The sequence below is a fragment of the Eschrichtius robustus genome, chromosome 21 (genome assembly GCF_028021215.1).
Source record: "Eschrichtius robustus isolate mEscRob2 chromosome 21, mEscRob2.pri, whole genome shotgun sequence".
NCBI classification, from domain to species: Eukaryota; Metazoa; Chordata; class Mammalia; order Artiodactyla; family Eschrichtiidae; genus Eschrichtius; species Eschrichtius robustus.
Genome location: NC_090844.1, coordinates 34,714,181 through 34,739,575, shown reverse-complemented (window position 1 = coordinate 34,739,575; position 25,395 = coordinate 34,714,181). Strand labels below are relative to the sequence as shown.

At 38.0% G+C, this 25,395-nt stretch overlaps 1 protein-coding gene across 4 annotated transcripts in view; it reads left to right on the top strand.

Annotated features, from left to right (window-relative positions):
* The window catches only part of PSD3 (pleckstrin and Sec7 domain containing 3), a 560,448-nt gene that overhangs the window by 251,094 nt on the left and 283,959 nt on the right, over positions 1-25,395 (top strand). For all 4 annotated transcript variants that reach the window (XM_068532284.1, XM_068532286.1, XM_068532287.1 and 1 more), the window contains exons 5-8: positions 15,415-15,609; positions 15,717-15,797; positions 17,771-17,883; positions 20,438-20,496. In XM_068532284.1, the coding sequence (XP_068388385.1) occupies positions 15,415-15,609; positions 15,717-15,797; positions 17,771-17,883; positions 20,438-20,496 (448 nt within the window). The remainder of the gene's footprint in view (positions 1-15,414; positions 15,610-15,716; positions 15,798-17,770; positions 17,884-20,437; positions 20,497-25,395) is intronic.

Genomic DNA, 25,395 nt, shown 5'->3' with positions numbered 1-25,395 from the left:
TGTTTAGGTCTTCTGCCCATTTTTTAATTGGGTTGTTTGTTTTTTTTTGGTATTGAGCTCCATGAGCTCTTTGTGTATTTTGGAGATTAATCCTTTGTCCATTGATTTGTTTGCAAATATTTTCTGCCATTCTGAGAGTTGTCTTTTCGTCTTGCTTATGGTTTCCTTTGCTGTGCAAAAGCTTTGAAGTTTAATTAGGTCCCATTTGTTTATTTTTGTTTTTATTTTTGTTACTCTAGGAGGTGGGTGAAAAAAGATCTTGCTGTGGTTTGTGTCGAAGAGTGTTTTTCCTGTGTTTTCCTCTAAGAGTTTTATAGTGTCTGGTCTTACATTTAGGTCTTTAATCCATTTGGAGTTTATTTTTGTGTATGGTGTTAGGGAGTGTTCTAATTTCATTCTTTTACATGTAACTGTCCATTTTCCCAGCACCGCTTATTGAAGAGGCTGTTTTTTCTCCACTGTGTGTTCTTGCCTCCTTTGTTGTAAATTAGGTGCCCATATGTGCGTGGGTTTATCTCTGGGCATTGTATCCTGTACCATTGATCTCTATTTCTCTTTTTGTGCCGGTACCATACAGTCTTGATTACTGTAGCTTTGTGGTATAGTTTGAAGTTGGGGAGCCTGATTCCTCCAGCTCCGTTTTTCTTTCTCAAGATTGCTTTGGCTATTCAGGGTCTTTTGTGTTTCCATACGAATTGTAAAACTTTTTGTTCTAATTCTGTGAAGAATGCCATTGGTAGTTTGAGAGAGATTGCACTGAATCTGTAGATTGCTTTGGGTAGTATAGTCATTTTCACAATGTTGATTCTTCCAATCCAAGAACATGGTATATTTCTCCATCTGTTTATGTCATCTTTGATTTCTTTCATCAGTGTTTTATAGTTTTCTGAGTACGAGTCTTTTGCCTCCTTAGGCAGGTTTATTTCTAGGTATTTTATTCTTTTTGTTGCAGTGGTAAATGCAGGTGTTTCCTTAATTTCTCTTTCTGATTTTTCGTTGCTGGTGTATAGGAACGCCAGAGAATTCTGTGCATTAATTTTGTATCCTGCAACCTTACCGAATTCATTGAGTAGTTATAGTAGTTTTCTGGTGGCATCTTTAGGATTTTCTATGTATAGTGTCATGTCATCGGCAAACAGTGACAGTTTTACTTCTTCTTTTCCAATTTGTATTCCTTTTATTTCTTTTTCTTCTTTGATTGCTGTGGCTAGGACTTCCAAAACTATATTGAATAAGAGTGGTGAGAGTGGACATCCTTGGCCTGTTCCTGATCTTAGTGGAAATGCTTTCAGTTTTTCACCATTGAGTATGATGCTTCCTGTGGGTTTGTCATGTATGGCCTTCATTATGTTGAGATAAGTTCCCTGTATGCCCATTTTCTGGAGAGTTTTTGTCATAAATGAGTGTTGAATTTTGTCAAAAGCTCTTTCTGCATCTATTGAGATGATCATATGATTTTTACTCCTTAATTTGTTAATGTGGTGTACCACATTGATTGATTTGCGTATATTGAAGAATCCTTGCATCCCTGGGATAAACCCCACTTGATCATGCTATATGATCCCTTTAATGTGCTGTTGGATTCTGTTTGTAGTATTTTGTTGAGGATTTTTGCATCTCTGTTCATCAGTGATATTGGTCTATAATTTTCTTTTTTTGTGATATCTTTTTCTGGTTTTGGTATCAGGGTGATGGTGGCTTTGTAGAATGAATTTGGGAGTGTTTCTCCCTTTGCAGTTTTTTGGAAGGGTTTGAGAAGAATTGGTGTCAGCTCTTCTGTAAATGTTTGATAGAATTCGCCTGTGAAGCCCTCTGGTCCTGGACTTTTGTTTGTTGGAAGACTTTTAATTACAGTTAGAATTTCATTATTTGTGATAGGTCTGTTTATGTTTTCTAATTCTTCCAGGTTCAGTCTTGGAAAATTGTGCCTTTCCAAGAATTTGTCCATTTCTTCTTGGTTGTCCAGTTTATTGACATATAGTTGTTTGTAGTAGTCTCTTATAATCCTTTGTATTTCTGCAGTGTCAGTTGTGATTTCTCCTTTTTCATTTCTAATTTTATTGATTTGCATCCCCTCCCTTTTTTTCGTGATCCGTCTCGCTAAGGGTTTATCAATTTTGTTTGTCTTCTCAAAGAACCAGCTTTTAGTTTTATTGATCTTTGCTGTTGTTTTCTTCATTTCTTTCTTTTTTTTTTTTAATTTATTTATTTAGACTGCATTGGGTTTCACCGCTGCGCACGGGCTTTCTCTAGTTGCGGCAAGCGGAGGCCACTCTTCGCTGCAGCGCGCGGGCCTCTCACTGCGGCGGCCTCCCCCGTCGCGGAGCACGGGCCCTAGTCGCGCGGGCTTCAGTAGCCGTGGCACGCGGGCTTCAGCAGTTGTGGCACATGGGCTCTGGAGCGCAGGCCCAGTAGCTGTGGCACACGGGCCTAGCTGCTCCGCGGCATGTGCGATCCTCCCGGGCCAGGGCTCGAACCCGTGTCCCCTGCATCGGCAGGCGGACCCCCAACCACTGCGCCACCAGGGAAGTCCCTGTTTTCTTCATTTCTATTTCATTCATTTCTACTCTGATCTTTATGATTTTTTTCCTTCTACTGACTTTGGGTTTTCTTTGTTCTTCTTTCCCTTGTTGTTTTAAGTGTAGAGTTAGATTGTTTATTTGAGATTTTTCTTGTTTCTTGAGGTGAGATTGAATTGCTATGAACTGCCCTCTTAGAACTGCTTTTGCTGTGTCCCATGGGTTTTGGGTTGTCATATTTTCATTGTCATTTGTTTCTTTGTATTTTTAAATTTCTTCTTTGATTTCTTCAGTGATCTCTTGGTTATTTAGTAGTGCACTGTTTAGCCTCCATGTATTTGTGTTTTTTACAGTTTTTTTTTCCTGTAATTTATTTCCAGTCTCACAGCGTTGTGGTCAGAAAAGGTGCTTGATATGATTTCAATTTTCTTAAATTTAGTGAGGCTTGATTTGTGACCCAAGATGTGATCCATTCTGGAGAATGTTCCACGTGCACTCGAGAAGAAAGTATATTCTGCCACTTTTGGGTGGAATGTTCTATAAATATCAATTAAATCTATCTGGTCTATTGTGTCATTTAAAGCTTGTGTTTCCTTATTTATTTTCTGTTTGGATGATTTGTCCATTGGTGTAAGTGGGGTGATAAAGTCCCCTACTGTTATTGTGTTACTGTTGATTTCTCCTTTCATGGTTGTTAGCATTTGCCTTACGTATTGAGGTGCTCCTCTGTTGGGTGCATAAACATTTATAATTGTTATATCTTCTTCTTGGACTGATCGTTTGATCATTATGTAGTGTCCCTCCCTATGTCTTGTAACAGTCTTTATTTTAAAATCTATTTTATCTGATACAAGTATTGCTACTCCAGCTTTCTTTTGATTTCCATTTGCATAGAATATCTTTTTCCATCCCTTCACTTTCAGTCTGTATGTGTCACTTTTAGGTCTGAAGTGGGTCTCTTGTAGGCAGCATATATATGGGTCTTGTTTTTGTATCCATTCAACCAGTCTGTGTCTTTCGGTTGGAGCATTTAATCCGTTTACGTTCAAGGTTGTTATTGATATGTATGTTCCTGTTACCATTTTCTTAACTGTTTTGGGTTTGTTTTTGCAGGTCTTTTTCTTCTCTTGTGTTTCCCGCTTAGAGAAGTTTCTTTAGCATTTGTTGTAAAGCTGGTTTGGTGGTGCTGATTTCTCTTAGCTTTTGCTTGTCTGAAAAGCTTTTGACTTCTCTATGTAATCTGAATGAGATCTTTGCTGGGCAGAGTAATCTTGGTTGTGGGTTTTTCTCTTTCATCACTTTAAGTATATCCTGCTGCTGCCTTCTGGCCTGCAGTGTTTCCACTGAAAAATCAGCTGATAACCTTATAGGGATTTCCTTGTGTGTTATTTTGTGTTTTTCCTTTGCTGCTTTTAACATTTTTTCTTTGAATTTAATTTTTGTTAGTTTGATTAATATGTGTCTTGGTGTGTTTTTCCTAGAGTTTATCCTGTATGGGGCTGTCTGTGCTTCCTGGACTTGGGTGACTATTTCCTTTCCCGTGTTAGGGAAGTTTTCGACTATAATCTCTTCAAATATTTTCTCAGACCCTTTCTTTTACTCTTCTTCTTCTGGGACCCGTATAATTTGAATGTTGGTGTGTTTAGTGTTGTCCCAGAGGTCTCTGAGGTTGTCTTCAATTCTTTTTTCTTTATGCTGCTCCTTGGCAGTTATTTCCACCATTTTGTCTTGCAGCTCACTTATTTCTTCTTTTGCCTCATTTATTCTGTTATTGATTCCTTCTAATGTATTTTTTATTTCAGTTATTGTGTTGTTCATCTCTGTTTGTTTGTTGTTTAGTTCTTGTGAATGTTAAACATTTCTTGTATTTTTTCAGTCCATGCCTCCATTTCTGAGATTGTGGATCATTTTTACTATCATTACTCTGAATTCTTTTTCAGGTAGATTGCTATTTCCTCTTCATTTATTTGGTCTTGTAGGTTCTCACCTTGCTCCTTCATCTGTTACACATTTTTCTGCTGTCTCTTTTTTTTTTTTTTTTTTTAATGAATGGTATTGCTTTCCTGTCTTACTGGTTGCTTGGCCTGAGGCTTCCAACGCTGGAGTTTGTAGGCTATTGGGTAGAACTGGGTCTTGGTGCTAAGATCAGGATCTCCTGGAGACCTCACTCCGATAAATATTCCCTGGGGTCTGAGGTTCTCTGTTAGTCCAGTGGTTCAGACTTGGAGCTCCCACTGCAGGAGCTTCGGCCCAGGCCCAGCTCATGAACCAAGATCCTGCAAGCCACGTGGGGAGGCAAAAAAGAGAACAATAACAAAGTAGAAAATAAAATTAGACTAGGAAACTAACAGATATATTGAAAAGAATATAAAATTAAAAATATAGATGAACCAACAACTGGAAGGTACATCAGTACCACAATAGTAAAAAAGAGGGGGAGGGAAAAGTAAAAAAATGGGAAAAGGCCTTGGCTCTGGAGGGCGGTGCCTAAGCAAGGGTGAGGTTTGGGTGGTGGGCAGGGCCTATGCTCAGGACCCACAGGGCTGGAAAAGGCCCTGGGGGCTGTGGGGGGTGTGGCTTAGGCTCAAGGAACTGAAGGGGCCCAGGTGTGCCCCCCACCCCTGGTCTCACAGGGCAGGGGACCTCACCTGGGAGCCCAGCAGGCCTCCTGGGCTCTAGTGGGCGGGGCAAATGCCCTCCTCTCCTGCTCCTCCCATCCTGGATGGTTCTTCCCCCCTGCCTCTCCTGATCTCCCTAGCCTCCCTCCTGTGCCCCCAGGGACCCATGCGGCCTGAAGGGGCTTTGGAGGACCGGGGATCAGCCTGGGAGCTCAGCAGGCTCCCTGGCCCCACTGGGCCAGAAGATCGCCCTCCACTCCTCTCCCACTCCTCCTGGAGGGTCCCTCCCCCCTGCCTCTCCTGATCTCCCCAGCCTCAAGGGTGCCGATCCTGTCTGGCCTCCACTTCTCCTCCCCGCTCAGTCCCCCCTACCTCCTACTGGTTCACTTAGGGGTTCCTCCTGTCTCCTTGGTCATCAGAGTCCCCCCCAGTGGCTGGCAGGTGCCCTAGTTGTGGGGAGACTCCAGTGCCATGTCTTCCCACACTGCCATCTTGGCTCCGCCTCCCTGTGCAGTGTATTTTAATCACATTATTAAAGGAGAGGATCAGCTTCAGACCATCTACTTAATAATTTACAAGGGAATGGAATGCAATTGCCCCTTTATTTTCTTTTGTCAGGGTGGAGAATGATATGGTGTCATTAGAAATTTTTAATGTCAGTCATATCAAGGCAGTGAAGCAACATAGCCAAAAGCTGTTTCTCATGAAAGTTGTAAACTCAGAATTCCAATGGCATTTTAAGAGTATCCCATGAAAACAAGTTAGTCTATCTGCAAATGATCCACTCTTCCTTTCCTGCCCACTGGAATTGGGATTCATTGATCCCACTGTGCACAAAGAAGCTTCTGTGCAAAGAGTGAACATGTAAATGTTTTTGCATCATTTTTTTTCTCCTTAGTTTTCATGCTCAACATTTAGAAATAGTTGCTTTGCAAATGATTCATTTCGAATTTTTATAATGTGGTTGTATTAAAGTTGATAGTATTGCAGGTATTACATGCTTATTTGAGAGCTGGCCCAGAAAAGCTGCAGCCTAGTATAGAAAAACAAAACAGATAACCCCAAAAAGCAAAAAAATGAAAACCTCCATCTTCTGGATCATGCCCCAGAGGAGTCTGAACCTGTAGAAGGGTGACGAGTCCAATTTTTTCCTGTAAATTAGTGCTACTAAGGCACGTTCAGCCTGTCTCATTCCGTTGGTGAGCTTGGTCAGTCTCTGTACACTGCCTCGCACATGGGTGCCCTCTTCTGGAACACCGAAGGCAGGACTGAGGAAAATGAGTGAGGTGAAAGGTTCCCTGAGGAGGCAGACCTTCTAGGTGACGCTTACTAAAATTCATCATTGGTAAAGACTGAATTTTGGCCTCTGTGCTGAGTTTTGATTATTAGGTTTTGTTTATGGTTCTCTTATAAGGGCCCTGAAATCATTTGTAGGTAAGATGCAGTCTCATCTAGAGAAATGTATTCTATATAAACGTCAAAAATGGGTTCATTTGAGGCAATTTTCTTTAGAAAAATCAAGTATTCATTGATACTGAGAGCTAACATTTGTATATGATTACAAATAGCAGTCTACATTTAATAAAATACTGATCTCGCCTGATCATCCAAATAACCAAGTAGCAATCTTAGTGATGTAAGGGGTGGTTGTAGTGATGAAAATGGGTCTGGTGATGGCAGCTGACATTTATTGTTTACTGTGTGCCAGACTCTGCCCTAAGCATTTACACACATCTTCTCATTTAATCTTCATAGCACCTCGTTCTTTCCATTCTGTAGATGAACAAACTGAGGCTCACGGAGAATAATGAACTTACCCACAACTGGTGGCTGATGGAACCCATGTTTGAACTTGGCAGTCTAACTGGAGCTCTTCAACAGATACTCGCTTTTAGCATCTTCTAAATTTATAGTTGTTCCTTACTGGCAAACTGAGTGCTTGCATGGAGAATCTCGTTAATAAATTAAGGGGACCTCCTAATTCTTTCACTGTAATGGAGTTGTATTCAGATGAATACTCTGCTAGATATTTTTAGGATGGCACATTTCGGAGTTCCTTGGTCATATAGACTCTCACCCTGTGATGGCACCCATCAGTGTGTGGGCAACTGCTGTGCCTGTACTGAGTTCCCACAGGTAGCTCTGCCTGGATGTACTGTGGGCACTTTATACTTATCACGTCTTCAAGTCTTTGAATCAAACTCAGGGTCTTTTCTCCTCTGTCTCCTGTTTTTCTCCATATGCTTGCACACTCTCTGCTCTCTCCTTCTCTAGCTCCCTTCCTCTCTTCTTATCCCTCTCACCCCCTCCCTCCTCTCCCGCCCCCTCTCTCCCTCCCCCTCCCCCTGGTAAACATTCCTTCTTCTTCCTGAGGTAAGAAGAGTGCTGAGGCCTATCTCAGGCCAACACTCTGCCTGAGACAATCTCTAGAAAGTACTACTCCCAGGCTTAACCAGTATTAGATGCTATTAGGTAAATGGTACCACTGGAGGTGCTGTAGCTGTTCTGAATAACCTCATTTACGTTTCCCTCAAGATTAGGTATAGAAAACTGCTAGAGCTCATCAATGAATTCAGTAAAGTTGCAGGATACAAAATTAATATGCAGAAATCTGTTGCATTTCTATACACTAACAATGAAAGATCAGAAAGAGAAATTAAGGAAACAATCCCATTTACCTTCACATCAAAAAGAATAAAATACCTAGGAATAAACTACCTAAGGAGGCAAAACACCTGTACTCTGAAAACTATAAGACACTGATGAAAGAAATCGAAGATGATACAAACAGATGGAAAGATATACTGTGTTCTTGGATTGGAAGAATCAATATTGTCAAAATGACTATACTACCCAAGGCAATCTACAGATTCAGTGCAATCCCTACAAATTACCAATGGCATTTTTCACAGAACTAGAGCAAAAAATTTAAAAATTTGTATGGAAACACAAAAGATCTCAAATAACCAAAGCAATCTTGAGGAAGAAAAAGAGAGCTGGAAGAATCAGGGTCTCTGACTTCAGACTGTACTACAAAGCTATAGTAATCAAGACAGTATGGTCCTGGCACAAAAACAAACATATATCAATGGAACAGATTAGAGAGCTCAGAAATAAACCCGCACATCTATGGTCAATTAATCAATGACAAAGGAGGCAAGAATATACAATGGAGAAAAGACAGTCTCTTCAGTAAGTGGTGCTGGGAAAACTGGACAGCTACACGTAAAAGAAGGAAATTAGAACACTTCCTAACACCATACACAACAATAAACTCAAAATGGATTAAAGATCTAAATGTAAGACTTGATGCTATAAAGCTCCTAGTGGAAAAAGTACGCAGAACACTCTTTGACGTAAATCGCAGCAATATCTTTTTGGATCCATCTCCTAGAGTAACGGAAATAAAAACAAAAGTAAACAAATGGGACCTAATTAAACTTAGAAGCTTTTGCACAGCAAAGGAAACCATAAACAAAACAAAAAAACAACCTACGGAATGGGAGAAAATATTTGCAAACAATGTGACCAACAAGGGCTTAATCTCCAGCATATACAAGCAGCTCATGCAGCTCAATATCAAAACACAAACAACCCAATCCAAAAATGGGCAGAAGACCTAAATAGACGTTTCTCCCAAGAAGACATACAGATGGCCCAGAGGCACATAAAAAGGTGCTCAGCATTGCTAATTATCAGAGAAATGCAAATCAAAACTGCAATGAAGTATCACTCCACACTGATCAGAATGGCCATCATCAAAAAGTCTACAAATAATAAATGCTGGAGAGGGTGTGGAGAAAAAGGAACCCTCTTACATTGTTGGTGGGAATGTAAATTGGTACAGCCAGTATGGAGAACAGTATGGCGGTTCCTTAAAAAACTAAAAATAGAACTACCATGTAATCCTGCAGTCCCATTCAGGGACATATATCCAGAGAAAACCATGATTCAAAAAGCCACATGCACCCCAGTGTTCATTGCAGCACTGTTTACAATAGCCAAGACATGGAAGCAACCTAAATGCCCATCGACAGAGCAGTGGATAAAGAAGATGTGGTGTATACAAACAATGGAATATTACTCAGCCATAAAAAAGAATGAAATAATGCCATTTGCACCAACATGGATGGACCTAGAGATTATCATACTAAGTAAGCCAGACAAAGACAAGTATCGTATGATATCGCTTATATGTGGAATCTAAAAAAAAAAAAGTGGTACAAATGAACTTAATAAACAAAACAGAAATAGACTCACAGCCATAGAAAACAAACTTATGGTTACCAAAGGGGAAGAGGTGGAGAGGGATAAATTAGGAGTTTGGAGTTAACGTATACACACTACTATATATAAAAAAGATAACCAACAAGGACCTACTGTATAGCACAAGGAACTATACTCAATATTTTGTAATAACCTATAAGGGAAAAGAATCTGAAAAAGGATAGATATATATGTATGTATTACTGAATCACTTTGCCATACACCTGAAACTAATACAACTATGCTTCAATAAAAAACAAAATAAAATAATTTTAAAAAAGTTTTGTTAAAAGGAATATGTTTTTAAAAGATTAGATTAGGTGCTATCTCTGCTCTGCCTGAGAAATAAAGGCCATAGATAATGGTGGCCAAGAAAATTTCCTTTCCTTTCTTGGAGGTGATTTATGCTTCTGGGTTTTAAGTGTATCTCACTTACAGTGTTGTACTTAGAACTCTTCTTGACCGACTTCATTCTGGCTTCCCTGAGTCTGCTGGTTTCAGGCCTCTGTGACTGCATCCTCAGCTTGCAGAATGGCAGCTGGGTCATAGTGCTCCCTTCCGGTCCTTTTATTCCACTTGTGACTGGAGTTGTTTGCTCGCACTCTTTGAGATTCTTCTGACTTGCCTCTGACTAGCTTATGTATGAAATTGAACTAGGTGACTGTTGTTGTTTTCTAAATGCAGGGCGCACACCTTAGCCTAGTTTATTTTTTTATCCCAGTTTTATTACCACAATTAAATAAAAATTTAAAGACATTTACAAAATTTAAACTCAAAGAAAATATGAACTAAGACAGTGTATCTGGTACCCTCTGCTGATGTCAGTCTCCTTAGAACTTTTCAGGATCGGTTATACTGAACTAGAAAGTTAGTGCCCCATGTCATTGCTGGCAGAATGCAGAAGACCTCGAAGGATGTGGACACAGCTGCTTGCTCAGTGCTGCGTTCTTTTAACAGATGGCTGTTGATTAACCTCAGCCTACTCTTCTGATGTGGATACAAAGTGAAATTTAAGATAGTGGTAGGTGAGAGAGGGGGGACTTTAAAAAAGCAGAGCTGTAATATCCAGGTGCTCTGAGAATGCAGCCGAGGGGTTGGAGTATGAGTCTTAGAAAAGCTGTTATTTCACTTGGGTTCTTGTAGGATCATTGAGTTTGCAGAATTTTGGGAACCCCAGGATTTTAGGGTGGGGGTGACAGGAGTGGCAAAGGGAAGGACGTGGGAAGGGAGTATAAGAGCACAGCTCACATCTCTGTGCGGCCCAAGCATGAAGACGATGGAGGTGACCAATCTAAACGGGCAGTTGGGGTTGGCTTGTGAAGGGCCTTAACGACATGCCGCAGAGCATGGGCTTTTACCTTGTGTAGGATATTTGTGAAGGAGACGTTTTATCACATCCATGGTGGCAGTATGCAGGCTGGGAAGGAAGGGTGAAAATACAGAGAAAAGAGGGTTTTCCTTTTGTATCTGAAGGACATTAGGGAAGAATCAGCAGATCATAGTCAATTGAGAGAAGGTCTTGATAAGACAATAGAAAAATAGTAGGAATAAAAATTAAACCACAGAAGCAAGTCGAAACAAACCCAGAAGGAGTCTGATTTAGAACAAGCATTCAGGAGATAGGGTTACCAGATAAAGTCAGGATGCCCAGTTAAATTTGAATTTCAGATAAATAATGAATAATTTTTTTAGTGTCAGTATGCCCCATGCAATTTTTGAGACATACTTTCAGTAAAAATTGTTTTTTGTTTATCTGAAATTCTGATTTAACTGGGTGTCCTATTAATTTTATTTGGAAAACGCAGTAATCAGTATGATAAAAAGGTTATGAAAAGGCCTGGTGGTCAGACTCAGTGATCTGATCCTTCTTTTGATGATATTGATGATAGAGTGTAACCACATATGTTTGGAGGTGTGAGGTATAGGCCTTAGTGAAGCATTTATATATATCACAGGGAGAACCTTTGGGAAGTCTTTTCTGTATTTAAGTGACTGGTAAGGATTTCACCTTAGGAGATTTAAGTTACTTGATCAAGAAGAAAAGCGGAACTGTAGAAAAGAATGGAAAATTCAAACTATTGAAAGCATCTAACACTCAGCAGGCTAGGTGGACAATGTCTTGTGTATTCCAGGAAACAAAACGGGAGTGTCCCTCCCGCTGAGAGGGGTCATCCAGTTTGCTTTATCAAGTGTGAACAAGGCAGGACTGCCATTGTTGTGTATGCTTTTGGTATACAGTGGCCCCTGTGTTCTGGCTTCTGTTTTTATTAGGACTGTAAAAACATTACAGAAAGCCCAACAGTAAACACTTGCAAGAGTGCGAGGTCATAGTCATATGACCTCACAGGGAGCCAGGTCCTTGGAAGCCCTAGTGGACCAGCAGACAGTGGAGATGGGGGATGAAGAGTCCTGGGAAGGGGCTTGTGAGAGGAAGCATGGCCCAGGCGCACCCTTGGCTCCAAGATATGCGTTCTTGGTGTCTGTCATACTGCTGGTGAGTTGGTATTGCCATCATATTGCCAGGCTTTCTGACTTAAAAGGGGCAATCTCTGTTCTTGTTCATGTTCTCTCATAAATTGTGATTGGGGCAGAATGAAGCCATCTAGGAATGGAAGTATTTATCTTCATTTTATTCCTTATTTTCCTTTTTACTGAAGGTTTTCTCAAGAAGATCCAGAGAAGTCTGATTCATACACAGTTTTAAATTACCTCCTTCTGGTGAATGTGAGGAAAATGAGGTGAAATAGACTGGGCAGGATAGGAGAAAGAGGCAGCAAACATGAGGAATGAGAAACATAGGAACAGGAATCAATACCGCATTTAAAAAATACAATGTCGTTAGGATAAGTCTGTTGTATTTGAACAACATCTTTGCAGTACTATGTATGTGGTATAATTACTTTTTTTTATGGAGTGATTAAATACATGCCGTGAATTTGCCCTGAGAAGTGAACAATACTAAGTAGCAGTTTAATTGAGAAGAAAATCCTTTCTTTGACATTGTTTGTTCCACACAATAGCTAATGTGCAGAGTAAGAGAGTGCACGGGAGCACAACTCCAGGGATTTTCTTTTCATAATTATAAAAACTACTTGATTGTAACTCAGCTAGTTCTTAGAGTAAATATTTTACATTTTCACCACTTATTTAGGAAAACACAAAGTGTGAGCTGACCTTTAAAAGAAATGTCCTCTATGAATTTACTTACAGGTTTGCTGTATATAAAAATTAAATATTCAGTTTTCTGATAACATAAATTTTACAAAACTGGCTGGTAATGTGAACTTTATAAAGGAAAGTTTAGGATGAAAAAATATTTAAATGTATTTACACGAAGAATTCATCATAATGAAGCAATTTATTTTAATTGGTGGGTATTTCTGTTGGAAAATTGTTTAAGGTGGCTGATTGCTTAGGGAGGGTGACCAAACATCTTGGTTTGCCTGGGTCAGTTCCGGTTTGTGTCTGTTGTCTTGGTGTTGACTGTGGTTTAGCATTTGACTTTGACTTTAAAAAAATGAAGTATTATCATTAATAGTTGCAGTAAAATAAGTCAGCATGGGTTTGTAACCTTCCACTTTGTACTTCCAGCTTCTCCACAGTCTCATGTGGAATGTGTGAGTTGACGTGTGCTTTGAACAGAAATTTCACATAGTTGAGTCTAAAAGACTATGTGGGATACTCTCTCTCCCTTTTCCCTCCCCTTAAAGCTCCTTTCAGAGATAGCTTGTGCAGTGCTTGCTGATAAGTGAGCTTGGAGAGGGGCTGCTAGAGTCTGGCAGTGGTTGGGGGCGCCGGGGACTCTGCAGCCCCCAGGCGCTCCTTGGTGCACCAGCTGGTTTTGCAGTAGCCCAGCTGCACTGAGTGACAGTGAAGCTGCCAGGCTACCACTTAGTTGCTGGGTCAGTGGGAAATGGGAAATGGTAAGTTAGGTAGAACAAGTGACAAAATAGAGATTAAGTAGTTCTGTTTAAAAATATCTTCACTTTGCTGTAATGATTTTTATAAGTTTACAACTAATTTTTTTTTATTGGTAATGCTTTTTTATTTTTATACCTTGTAACAGTTATAACTACATATTTAATGATTTTATCATCCCTGTTTCCTTTTCAGAGTGTCCTGGTTTAGACAATAAATTGTTCTCTACTTATAATTTGGGCCAAGTTAAAGAGCTATGGGATAGGGCAAGGGCCTGCAGACTAGGATTCGGTGTAGCCTGGAATGGCTTTTACATTTTTAAAGGTTGTGAAAAAACAACAAAAACAAAGAAGCATGTGTGACAGGGTCCTTATGTGGCCTGCAAGTCTGAAATATTTACTCTCTGGTTCATTGCAGAAAAATTCTGTCTGCTTTAGAGTCTACAGTAAGTGTGTTGGAAGACTACTTAAGCACAAGTAGTTTACCATGAACATAGCTTTGTTCTGTTAGAAGTCCAAAGGAAGGTCTGGAAATCACAGTGTTCTTGGTTTTAGTGTTACAGATGCATGCTGCAGCACCCGGCTAGAGCAGAGGTTCTCATAGTGTGGTTGTGCGGCTTCCTGAGACCCTTTCAATGGGTTTGTGAGGCCAAAATTATTTGTATAATAACAGTGCAGCACTGTTTTCCTTTTTCACTGTGTTGATACGCACTGATGGTACAAAAACAATGGTGGGGGCCTTAGCACAAATCAAGGTAGTAGCACCAAACTGTTCTAGTTGTTACATTCTTCACTGCCATGCATTCAAAATAAAAATAAAGGGCAGTTTCACCTAAAGATGTCCTTGATAAAGCAGTACCAATTAATTGCTTTTCAACACTTGGGTACCTGCCTTTTTAATTTCACATGCAATGAAATGGAAAATATGCATGAAGCGCTGTCTAGGAACAGCACTCATGTAGTTTGAGTTGTAGGCTATAAACTAGTTGCTTTTTTCATGGAAATGCCATTTTCCTTCAAAGTCTGACTGATAAACTGTGGTTTTGGCAAACATTTTCTTGAAAACAGAGTTACTTAATTACTTCAAGGAAAACAACCGTCAATTTTTGTTGCCAATGGTAAAATTTAAGTTTCAATCAAAAATTAGAATTTTGGAAAACTTGTATCTACCACCAAAAGTTTGGCAGCTTCCCAGTACATAAAGACTTTTCTGAGGATATTAGTGGTGACATTAATAAATGTTATTTTTTAAAATAATAAGATGTGTCAACAGATATTTTGCAAGTGACCAATTCATGTGGCAGAATCATGCCTGGGTAAGATGTATTCAAAGTGTGAGTTGTTTTTAATATGAGTACAAAAAGTTCATTGATACAAGTTGAGATTCTATATGGCAGCTAACTTTTAAGAGACTACCACTTGTTTTATACTGGCATCATCATATGAAAAAAGAATATCCACAATTAAGGATATTAAAATACTCCCTATTTTTCTAACTAAATATTTCTGTGAGGCCAGATTTTCTTAATATTTTCAAACAAAATGATGTATTATTACTGAGTGAATGTAGAAATGGCTCTGAGAATCAAGCTGTCTTCTAGTGTGCCAGGCATTAAAGAAATTTGTAAAAGATGTAAATCACTGTTGCTTGTCTCATTAAATATTATATTATTGTTTTGGAAAATACAGTTATTTTTAATAAAAATGTATTACTTATATTCATGAAATGGATTTATTATTTTTAAATGAATATTTAAATTTTTCTGTTTTAATTACTCATACAGTGAATATCACTAGATATAACCTACATACACAGAGGTGTTTGGAGTCCTCTATACTTTCAAGAATATAAACGTCCTGAGACCAAATGGTTTGAGAACTGCTCATCTAGGGTTTAAGTAATCACTTCTCTAGTATGTTAAAATATAGCAACTGAAAATATTTTTATGAATAATTAAGCATAAGATGCTATCATTTAAAATAGTTTTTTCATTGTTCTACAATATTGTGATAATTTCATTAGCTACTTTCCTTTTTGCCACACAAGAACAATCTTTTCTATTCTTTTGTTTTCTTCTTTATCAATTCTCACAGCAACGCTGGGGTGAAAACAACACTGCTAGAGGCTCATTCTGAAATGGGGAGTACTGAAATTCTGGAAAAGGAAACCTCAGGAAGTCTCAGTAATGGTACCAGCAGCAACGTAGAAGCAGCCAAAAGGTTGGCCAAATGTCTTTATCAACTAGACAGATTCAAAAGATCGGATGTGGCAAAGCACCTAGGCAAGAAGTACGTCCCATTCCAAGGATGGTGTCTATGAGTGTATCCTTGTAGGGGTATGTGCGTGTTCTGATGGCTTCGATTTTAATAACCAAGTCTATTCTGTTTTCTTATAGCAATGAATTTAGCAAACTAGTTGCGGAAGAATATTTGAAGTTTTTTGATTTTACAGGAATGACACTGGATCAGTCTCTCAGGTATGATTAAACATCACTTCTGTTCTTCTTTGCTTCTAAATAATTAATTCTGAGAAGAGAAAAATAATGCGCTGAAGCTAAAATCTGATTTTTATTTTTTTAAACCCACAGTTACTTTGTGATCTTAGCTCAGATTGTATTACAGATATTAAACATGGTGGAAAGTGGGAAAAATGTATTGTTTTTATGAAATCACACATGAACTCATATCCTGCACCAAGTAGACGACCTAGTAAAGAATGGTGGCAAAGTAAGTCTTGGAGAAATGGAATCTGTGGGAATTTGGTTTTTGAATGCCTTAAAAAGGCGCAGTTTACAGACCGTAGAATTAGATTTTCCCTAATCATTTTTTACAATAGCCAAATAGCCCTTTAAGACAGTACTTTGGAATTAACTAATGAATGGGATAAAAATGAATATCAACATAATAATCAGCAGAAAGTATCTGTAAAACTGTTTCAGACGGTAGCGCTTTTTGCTGATCTGTTCAAGTGAAGGTGCTGGAAACACACTGACCCTCACGTCTCACACGATACCATAGTATAAATTTCTAAGCGCAGCTGAAGGTAAAACCCAGTAAGCATTTAATCTTATAAACTTTATAACATGTCACAGCCTGGAGGAATTCTGAGATCATCTTGTGTAATGCTCTAGTGTTACAAATCAGGAAACTGAGGCCTGGGAGGTGAAGGGAGGATGTTCCGTTAGAATGCACAGCAGTGAGTTAGTCTCTGGCTCTTTGTGTGAATCAAGGGTACTCATAGGTTTGTCAATGAAAACAGGTAAGGGTGGGGGAGAGATCTGCATTTTTGCTTCGCTCTCTCATATGGTTTATAAAAAAAAGTTAAGAAAAATTAAAGTTAGATCAACATAATTTAGATTAACTACAGATAAGGAAGACAGCAACACTTTCATCATTGAAATACGTTTTATTGTATGTTTCTTTCAAAAGTAAGATTTCTTAGGGCATTTTAAATGATTTTTTCCTTCCCATCTCATGTTTAGGTAAATGCATCTACTTTGTCAAGTGAGGGTCCTGGATACATCTATAATAGACAGTACTCTCAGTGACTCTGATCTAGTTTGATCTAGATTGGTATTCCTAATTTAAGAAATAAATTAGGGTTTTATTTTCCAATTTCTTCCTCATGTAGCAAGTTAATAATATATGGTGGTGATAACAGGCAAAATAAAATTAACAGAAATCTACTGTGCTAATGGAAAACTGATGAATTCATAAAAGTGCTAACAAAAGTTCAAGATGAAAAAAAAATTAATTACATGGGACTGAGTGAACTGATGAGGATGATTATAACTTTTGTGACTTTCTGTTTGAATAAAAAAAAAATCTACTGTGCATAAGACGATATAATTGTAATTTTAATAGTGGGTCGGTGGTGTTTACAGTCACGTAACAAAATGACAAAAACCTGTGATCTTTGTCAAGTTTTAAAACATAGTCTACAGGGGACTTCCCTGGCGGTCCAGTGGTTAAGACTCCACACTGCCAGGGGCTGTGGGTTCGATCCCTGGTTGGGGAACTAAGATCCCACATGCCGCGTGGCATGGCCAAAAAATTAAAAAAAAAAAAAAAAAAAGTTTAAAACATATCCTACATGGTTATGCATCCAGACTTGTGTTCTTTAGTTTTTATCCGACTGATCTTTTAAAATGGCTACTTGACACTTAACATATGTGGAAATCACCCACTTTCCCAAGGCTTTTTTTTGATGTATTGGCCACCATGTTATTGCTCTGTCATCTTTTATATTGACAGTTCCTATAATATAAACATCAATATAAATTTATGTTGAATGGCCATGTAGTAAGTGATTTTTAAAAAATAACTATAGGATATCTTACTTTGTATTGCTAATTTCTTGTGTTTAAATGGATTAACTTTAACCATCAAACATAGAGAGTATGGTAACATTTTCTAAAAATTCACCTTTTCCCCCTTAATTCTTTTTTAGGTATTTCTTTAAAGCATTTTCTCTTGTGGGAGAAACCCAAGAACGAGAGAGAGTTTTAGTACACTTCTCCAATAGATATTTTTATTGTAACCCAGATACCATTGCTTCACAAGGTAATCTGATGGAAATGCTTGAATTTCTTTCTTAACAAGGGCTGTTTTCCTCAATGTGAAGGTTACATTTTATTATGGAAAATATGGAAACTTATACAGAAGAAAATGAAAATCATCTAGTTATCTCTAATTACCTAGAGATAACTGCTACTAACAGTTTGATTTACTTCCTTCTAGTCTATTTGTACCATATTTTATGTCAAATTGGAATCATTACAGAGTTTTGTTTCCTACTGTCTTTCCCTTTCATTGTGAGCATTTTCTCATGTTATCAAATATTCTTTAAAAGCCATGATGTTTAATGACTGCATGATATTCTTTACTCTTGTTTTAGTTACTTTTACTCCATTTTCCAGTTCCATAGTATGACAGTATACTTTCTTTAAATTGCTCATGGTTTGTCACTGAGATTTTATGTCAGTGTGCATTGTAATAAGTGAAATGCTAGTTTTCTTCTTTCTTCTTCCTATACACCTGATCTCTAAGCTTCTTAATGAAGTGTGTGTATAGTTTTATGGTTAGTTTTGGAAACATTTGCAAATCTCACTGGAGTTTGTGGTGTGTCTCTGGTGCTTTTTTTGGACATTCATTATTACAGCACTGACCACTGACTCTGGTTTATGATTTTAATGATCTATATTTGTGTATACTATTTTAAAAAGCAACTTTAAACTATTTAATTTTTGATATACCCTATGAAGAGAGGTCATTTCTCCGTTTCAATTCTTACAATAAAGCAAAGTTTTCAGGGCTTGAAGTCAAGCATATTCACTTACAATTGGAGTATCTTTCATAAACTTACAAGTTCTGGAATAAATCACTGAGACTAGATGCACTAGAAATTATAATTATCTCTTAGCTTCCGTATTGCCAATTAACATTGTGTCAGTGTACTTTATACTGACTAAAGTGATTGCCCCTGCTGCCTCTGCCTTGCAGGCTGTAGCTAAATTAACTGACTGTTAAAGTCACATTCCTATCCGTAAAATAGGAACTGTCTTTATTCCTTTGACTATATATGTAGACCATTTATTCACTGTCTGTATCACTGTCGGCCTTGACTAGAGAATGAAAGGTATAGAAGTGGATTGTTTTTATTAGACCCTTCTTCAAATCTAAGATGTTGACATTACTAAGTGAAACAAGGACTACGGATTTGTGTACTCAATTGGCTGTTGATAAGGATATTTGAGAGTTAGCTGCTGAGTTTTATAAATACATTCAAGAATTTGTTTTATATGTATTTAGAATACCGGAATACATACACTTCTAAGCATTTAGTAGCATCTACTTAGAGATAGTCCGCGTAGAGAAATCACCTGCTGAACTCAGAGGCATATTTTGGAAGATAAGCTATCTTTAATTCATGAATTCAGTAGTTGGACAAGCTTTTTTGTACATTTAGTATAAATTAATAAGATTTTTCTGCATCTGCAACTGCTATTGTCTACTTTACTTGGATTGAGAATTGCAGGGAGAGAATAAGGAGAACTAATCCAAAGGTTTGGAAATGAGAAGCTTAACTCTTAGTGCTTTTTCTTTTCCTTTGTAAAGTAAGAAGAGAAAGTGATGTTTCCATATAATTGTGAAATGAACTTGCTGGTTTGGGTAACGTTTTTCCCCTAAATATTAATTTTTAAATCTTCAGTGATTATTTCAGTATTTCACTTTTGCCTGGGCCTCTTGTACATCCTGGACCAGTCAACCTAACTGTTGCCTTTAAAGAATGGCAAGAAAAAGGATAACTATTTCTGTCTATATATTTTTAGCCAGAGAACGAATACCCAAAGAGTAAACATTGGAAGATGCAAATCTTGGTTTTCTTTAACTTTTGCTTCTTTCCTAATTCACTTTCTTCCCAGAAAATAAAAAAAGTAAAAGTATTAAATAATTTATTTTCATTTCTATATCTTATAGAAAATTGAGAAACTTTAAATAAAAAAGATAAAAATTATAATTTTACTATCCAGAGATAATAATCTCTTTTAATATTATGTTATATATCATTCTAGATGTATTGTATTTAAATAGAATCATACTGCATATAATGTGTTTTTCATGTAATACTTTATTGTAAAATATCTTTCCATTTCAACATGTATACTTGGACCACATTTTTAATGACTTCAACATAACAGAATTGTGTTTTACGTGGGTCGTATTTACTCATTCCCCATTGTAAGCAGTCTTTCTTTAGATATCCTTGTGTTTTGGGTAGCTCCTTATTTCATTAGTATAAAGCCCTAGAAGTAGGTTTGCTGTGTCAAAGGACACTGTTTCAAAGCTTTAGATATATACTATCAAATTGTCCTCCAGAGGTAGGAATAATTTACTTCATCACCAGTAGAGTACAAATCTGTGCATTGAGATCCTTTTAATAACTTTTTCTTTATCTATTTTGTGTTTCCCCAAATGAATATGATTAATTTTGCCTAGCCACAGTATTGCGTTTTCATAGGTTCTTAATTAAGCATAGGTATGCTATTTTAATGATACTGAGGAGTCCGACAGGAAATAGTGAATTAATGCTTTCTGTCCTTGTCTCTTTTGTTAGATGGAGTCCATTGCCTCACCTGTGCAATGATGCTTCTTAACACAGATCTCCATGGCCATGTAAGTGTAGGTGTGTGAAGCTGTCTTACAGAGCTCCAAAATATTTTGGGCTTATCTTTGCTTTTGTGTTCACATGTGTTTATCCTCTGCCTCCCTTTACCTCATTCTCTACATGGCAGGTAGGTAAACATAAACCTTTGGAAAAAGAAATAACTTATTCTACATGCTAGCACTGAACATAATTTTAAGTGAATTCCGTATGCCTACACGTCTGGAGTTGTTCTAGCTATAATGTGTGTTCTGTATCTTCTTTCTCCACTAGATGGCAGAGACAGAGCTTTTACTTATGTTTTTTGTTTTTGTTTTGTTTTTTGGTTAGCTACTAGGGTTGATTTAGAGTAGTGGAAAGAGGATATGAGTTAGACCTGAAAGTGTCGACTATGTTTTCACTAAATATAGTAGTAAGTCTTAAAACTCAGACTTTTTTACACTCCTCAACTTACCTGGTCTTTTGCTAGTTGAACTATCAAGGTAATCTACCGTCTCATCTTCTATTTAAAGTATAGGATGAGATTACAGAATTTAGAATTATATGTAAACTTTCACCTTTCGTAGAAGTGGAATTTTAGCATTTACTTGAACTGTTCATATTAGAGAAAATGAAAATGTTTTAGTTAAATATAGATCAACATGTACTTAGCACAAAAATTATTTCATAGTCCCAGGTCCACTTATTTTGAAGAGAAAATCATGTTTCTTATAATTAAAGAGTCTGGATCATACCTTGATTTGCTATATGATTTATCTCACAATTAAGAAACCACATTACAAGAACTAAAAGTTAGATACTGGTCCTAATTTGTTCTGCTATTCCAAAAGGTCACACCTTATTTTAAACATGGTGCTCCTCTTTAAGAGAGGCAAACTGGAGCTGTATGGGGTCACTAAGATGGACTGAGTGGGGGAAGAACGGTTCTACTGTCAAGAAAGTGAAGGAGAAGATACAGTGATAGAATCATAATTTCAACATCGTCTTCACAAATCTCACAATACTCAACTAGGAAATTCCTTCTGCAGTTTGCAGGAGGTGAATTTAGAACACGTTAGTGACTTGTAGGCATATGTAACATGTGTCCTGAGATCATATAGACTGAAAATGTAGATGTTCTCAGGGGACATTTGTGGATCATATGTCTTGTGGAAATGGAGGTACTGGGATTCCCACAGTGTGAGCCTTGAAATGAGTGTTAGAGTCTAATATTCATTCAACTTGATATGGGGATGACCACTCAGTGTACTGTCCTAACCTCTGTTTTCCTGTTAACAGTGAAGCACGTTTTCATTGCTTTCTTCTCTGTTCATCTTGTGATAACAGCTGCAACTCTGTCCCCTTCTTTTCCTCCCACTCAATTTCTTAGCCTAACTATCAGCTGAAGGAAACACTTTTGATTATGCTTGTCCACATATAAACATTAATCCAAGCCAGTGCGTCCCAGCACGAGGAACTTCTTCACATTGGATATCTTGAGGTCCCGCCCACATATGATAGTTGTGCATTTAGTCTCTTTTGACTGAGAAAATGTGTAATAATGAAAAAAAGAATCCAGTAACAGTTCGATTCTTATTTAAAGGTTGGGGATGTCATAGAACTTCTATGGAAGTTGCTAGATTTGTGGGGATTTATTTCTATTAAAAGCTGGATTGCTTTTTAAAAAGCTAATATTGCTTTAATAATACTTTCACATAAGCATGTGTCTTATTAATCACAATAATTTGAAGCATAACAGTAAATAAAGGTGTGAGGTTTGTTATTTATTCAGATAACTCCGCATGCTTGATGTCCAAACAAGCCATGGGCACCCCAGGGCCTCTTGTACACAGGTTCAGAACCACAGATCTTGGATTTGCTTTTGTCTTCCACATTTGAGGAATTGAAAGGAGATTAAATGATGCATCGCACTTCTTTTTGGCAACTAGGATATAAGAGACAGTTTATATAAATGAACAGTTTAATATTATCGTACATAATAACAAATGGCTATAGTGGCAGAATTACGTATGAGGGAGAAAATTATGAATACAAGTAAATCTCTCTGTATCGCCTTCAAAATCATGTTTTTAGTGATTATTAGTTCTCAGGATTGTTTTTTAAAATGTGTGCTACATACTTCGGATTGTCTGTTGTTTAAGTTTTGTATATTAGACTTTTCTTATATACAATGCATGCTGTTACAAGTCTGTTGAATATATAGTAGCTATCGTAAAAACTAACTGTGTGAAAATGTGTTTCTCTTCTTTTCCTCCTCTGGATTCATTTTAAAAATAAATTTTCCTTCTAGGTGGTAAGTTTTAATTCATAATTCTGGATATAACTTCTCTTGCATTATGATTGCCTGAATTATGTTACAGTGTCTGACTTATTGAAAGCGAATCATTCATGAAGAGTATAAAGTGAATTATTTCTAACATCTTCCCCTTTTCACCTTCTCCTTATGCTGTACTGCCTAGGTCATCACCTCTCATTACTTAGTCCAAAGCCAGAGTAATCCTCTTGGGAAATGAACCAATAAACCACTTTCCTTTTCTTCCCTACCATTGTGTCATAATAGCAGTACAACAGCATGACCTTTCTAAGAAGTGCTGAGACAAGCTCATCCTCATGCTTTCAGTGGGGGAGGTATAACCTGGGAGGTTCACTTCTTACAGCTGTTCTTTGTGAATCTTCCTGTGCTTAGGAATGATGTGTTGAAAATGCACTGGAATGGGCCTTTGTTCTTCCTGCTAATCTTAGTAATACAATGGTAGAAGGTATACTAATACAGTGAGTCTAATACAGTGTCATATGTTGGAATGTCTTTCTAGCTTCCTTTTTTCTAATTTATTCTGTCATTAAAGAAACACTTGTAGCATGTACACTCCATTCCAAGTTCCCTGCCATCTGGGTAAGGATCAGAGGCCATATCTCACTCTGGTAGTGCTGGTGAGGCTAACCTCCCTTAGTCAGGTTAACTGCAGCGGTGGTGGTAGGTAACTGAGGTGCTGTGGTGGAAAAACACCGGGGGTCTCTTAATTACACACCCTTCACTAAGTGGGCTCAGATGTTATAGTCATTTCACTGGAGCTAAGAATGGTGATTCCCTTCTGAGCCTATTTTAAAAAATATGAATGATTTATCATTATTTTAGCAATAGTATGGACTTGCTTTTACTTTTCTGCAAGTGGTTTACTCACTTAGATTAAATAAGTATTTTATAATTGTGGTCACATTTGCTAAGTAATCTCTTATTTTTAAAATGCCTCTTCATATCTGAAATCTATATGTAAATTAGACTTTTGCACATACAGATCAATAGCTATCAAAACAAACTCTAAGGTTTATTTTTCTCTTGCTATGTTGGAACTAAGGTGTATTGAATATTGTAACTATCAACAAGGAAAGAGTTGAAACTTTTTTTTAAAGCCTTGTATTTTATTGGAAATGGCATGAATAAAATGATTTATCATTTTAGAATAAACTCAAACCTTTTCCTCTCCTGGACTTACCTTCAGATGTGCCCTGTTAACTAAAAGTAGCTCTCTTGTACTTCAGTCATAGTCGAGCTTCGGCCTCCTGAATCTGAGGCTGAGGCTGAGGCTGAAGACAGGTAGCAGGGCCAAGACAGTAGTCAGGAGCTTCTTACCAGGACTGGATCCTGAGATGGGAGGAAGTTTTAGAAATAGAACTGAGTTGCAGCAGAGACTGGGGTGGATAGGGGCACAGTAGTTGGCCAGTGTCACAGCTAAAAGTTGGAAGAGATCCACAAGATGGTGCTGCCCAGGTCAGGCCATGGTCAGAGGCAGTAGCCAGGGCATTATTTTAAATCAAGATTTTGTGACAGAATCTACCCTTTAACACTGAGGCCTGGGATTTTTAGCAGCAGTTTTATCTGCGGTGTGTCTCTGCTTTCTAGCATTGGCAGAGCCAGCGCACCCTGTGCGTGGGGTGTAGCGAGTAGGGTGTGGTTTCTCTGGAGTGGTGGCTTCCTGTCTCGGGCTGGGCATCCTGCAGATGCTCTGTCTTTGGGATACTTGGCGTGCATCATCTTCAGTAGTCTGGCTTTGTTGTATGAGGCAGGACTTTACTGGCTCTTTTTGGTGTTGGGTTATAGGTTGGATAAGGGGTAAAACCAAGGCAGGTATACCACACTGGTAGGGGGAAGAAAGAAGTCAAGCAATAAAGTATAGGTTTTGTAACAGAGTAATGTTAAGAAGGTGTGTGTAGTGTGTCGTTCAGTTTGAGATAGGTCATAGGAATTCATTATTTTTCAATCTGTAAACTGCATTGATAATTGTGAGTTTCTAATTCGTAGATTGGCTTTCTAGGATGCTAGAATTTTAAATGGTGGGTAAAATATTTGGTTTATTATCAGAAGTGGAAAATGACTGTTGTAAGAATTGTGATTAAAGACTTTTAATGCTTTTACTTTTCATATTGTGCTATCTTATATTTCCACCCTTAAAAAGCAGCACAGATCTCCATGAGGTTGCTAGGTAGTTATTTAATAACTCAGGGACTCTCTATGGATGTCTGCGGCCGTCATCATTGTAACTGGCATCCGCTCTGAGTACGTTTTGCCTCTGCCATCCCTCCCTCCTGCAGAGCTGTCTTCTCTGTGGACCCCTCTTCGTGTCCATGCTACCCCATTTCCTCAGTGTCCTCTTCAGGAGAGCCAGCCCTGGCTCTGAATTCTTTTTCTATCTGATTTCCAGCCGTGGGTGGTGTTTATTTCCATAAGCCTTCTTCCCTTGGAGTCCTCTTTTCCACCTCCCTGGTGCGGAGTCTTTCTTTCACCTCGTGGGGGCTCCCCAGCCACAGTGACTCCACCAGACTCTCATCACTGTCAAATTGGCAACTGCCGAGATTTTAATAGGAATCCTTATTTAAGCATGTCAGAATTAATCATGCACTGGTGGATTTTC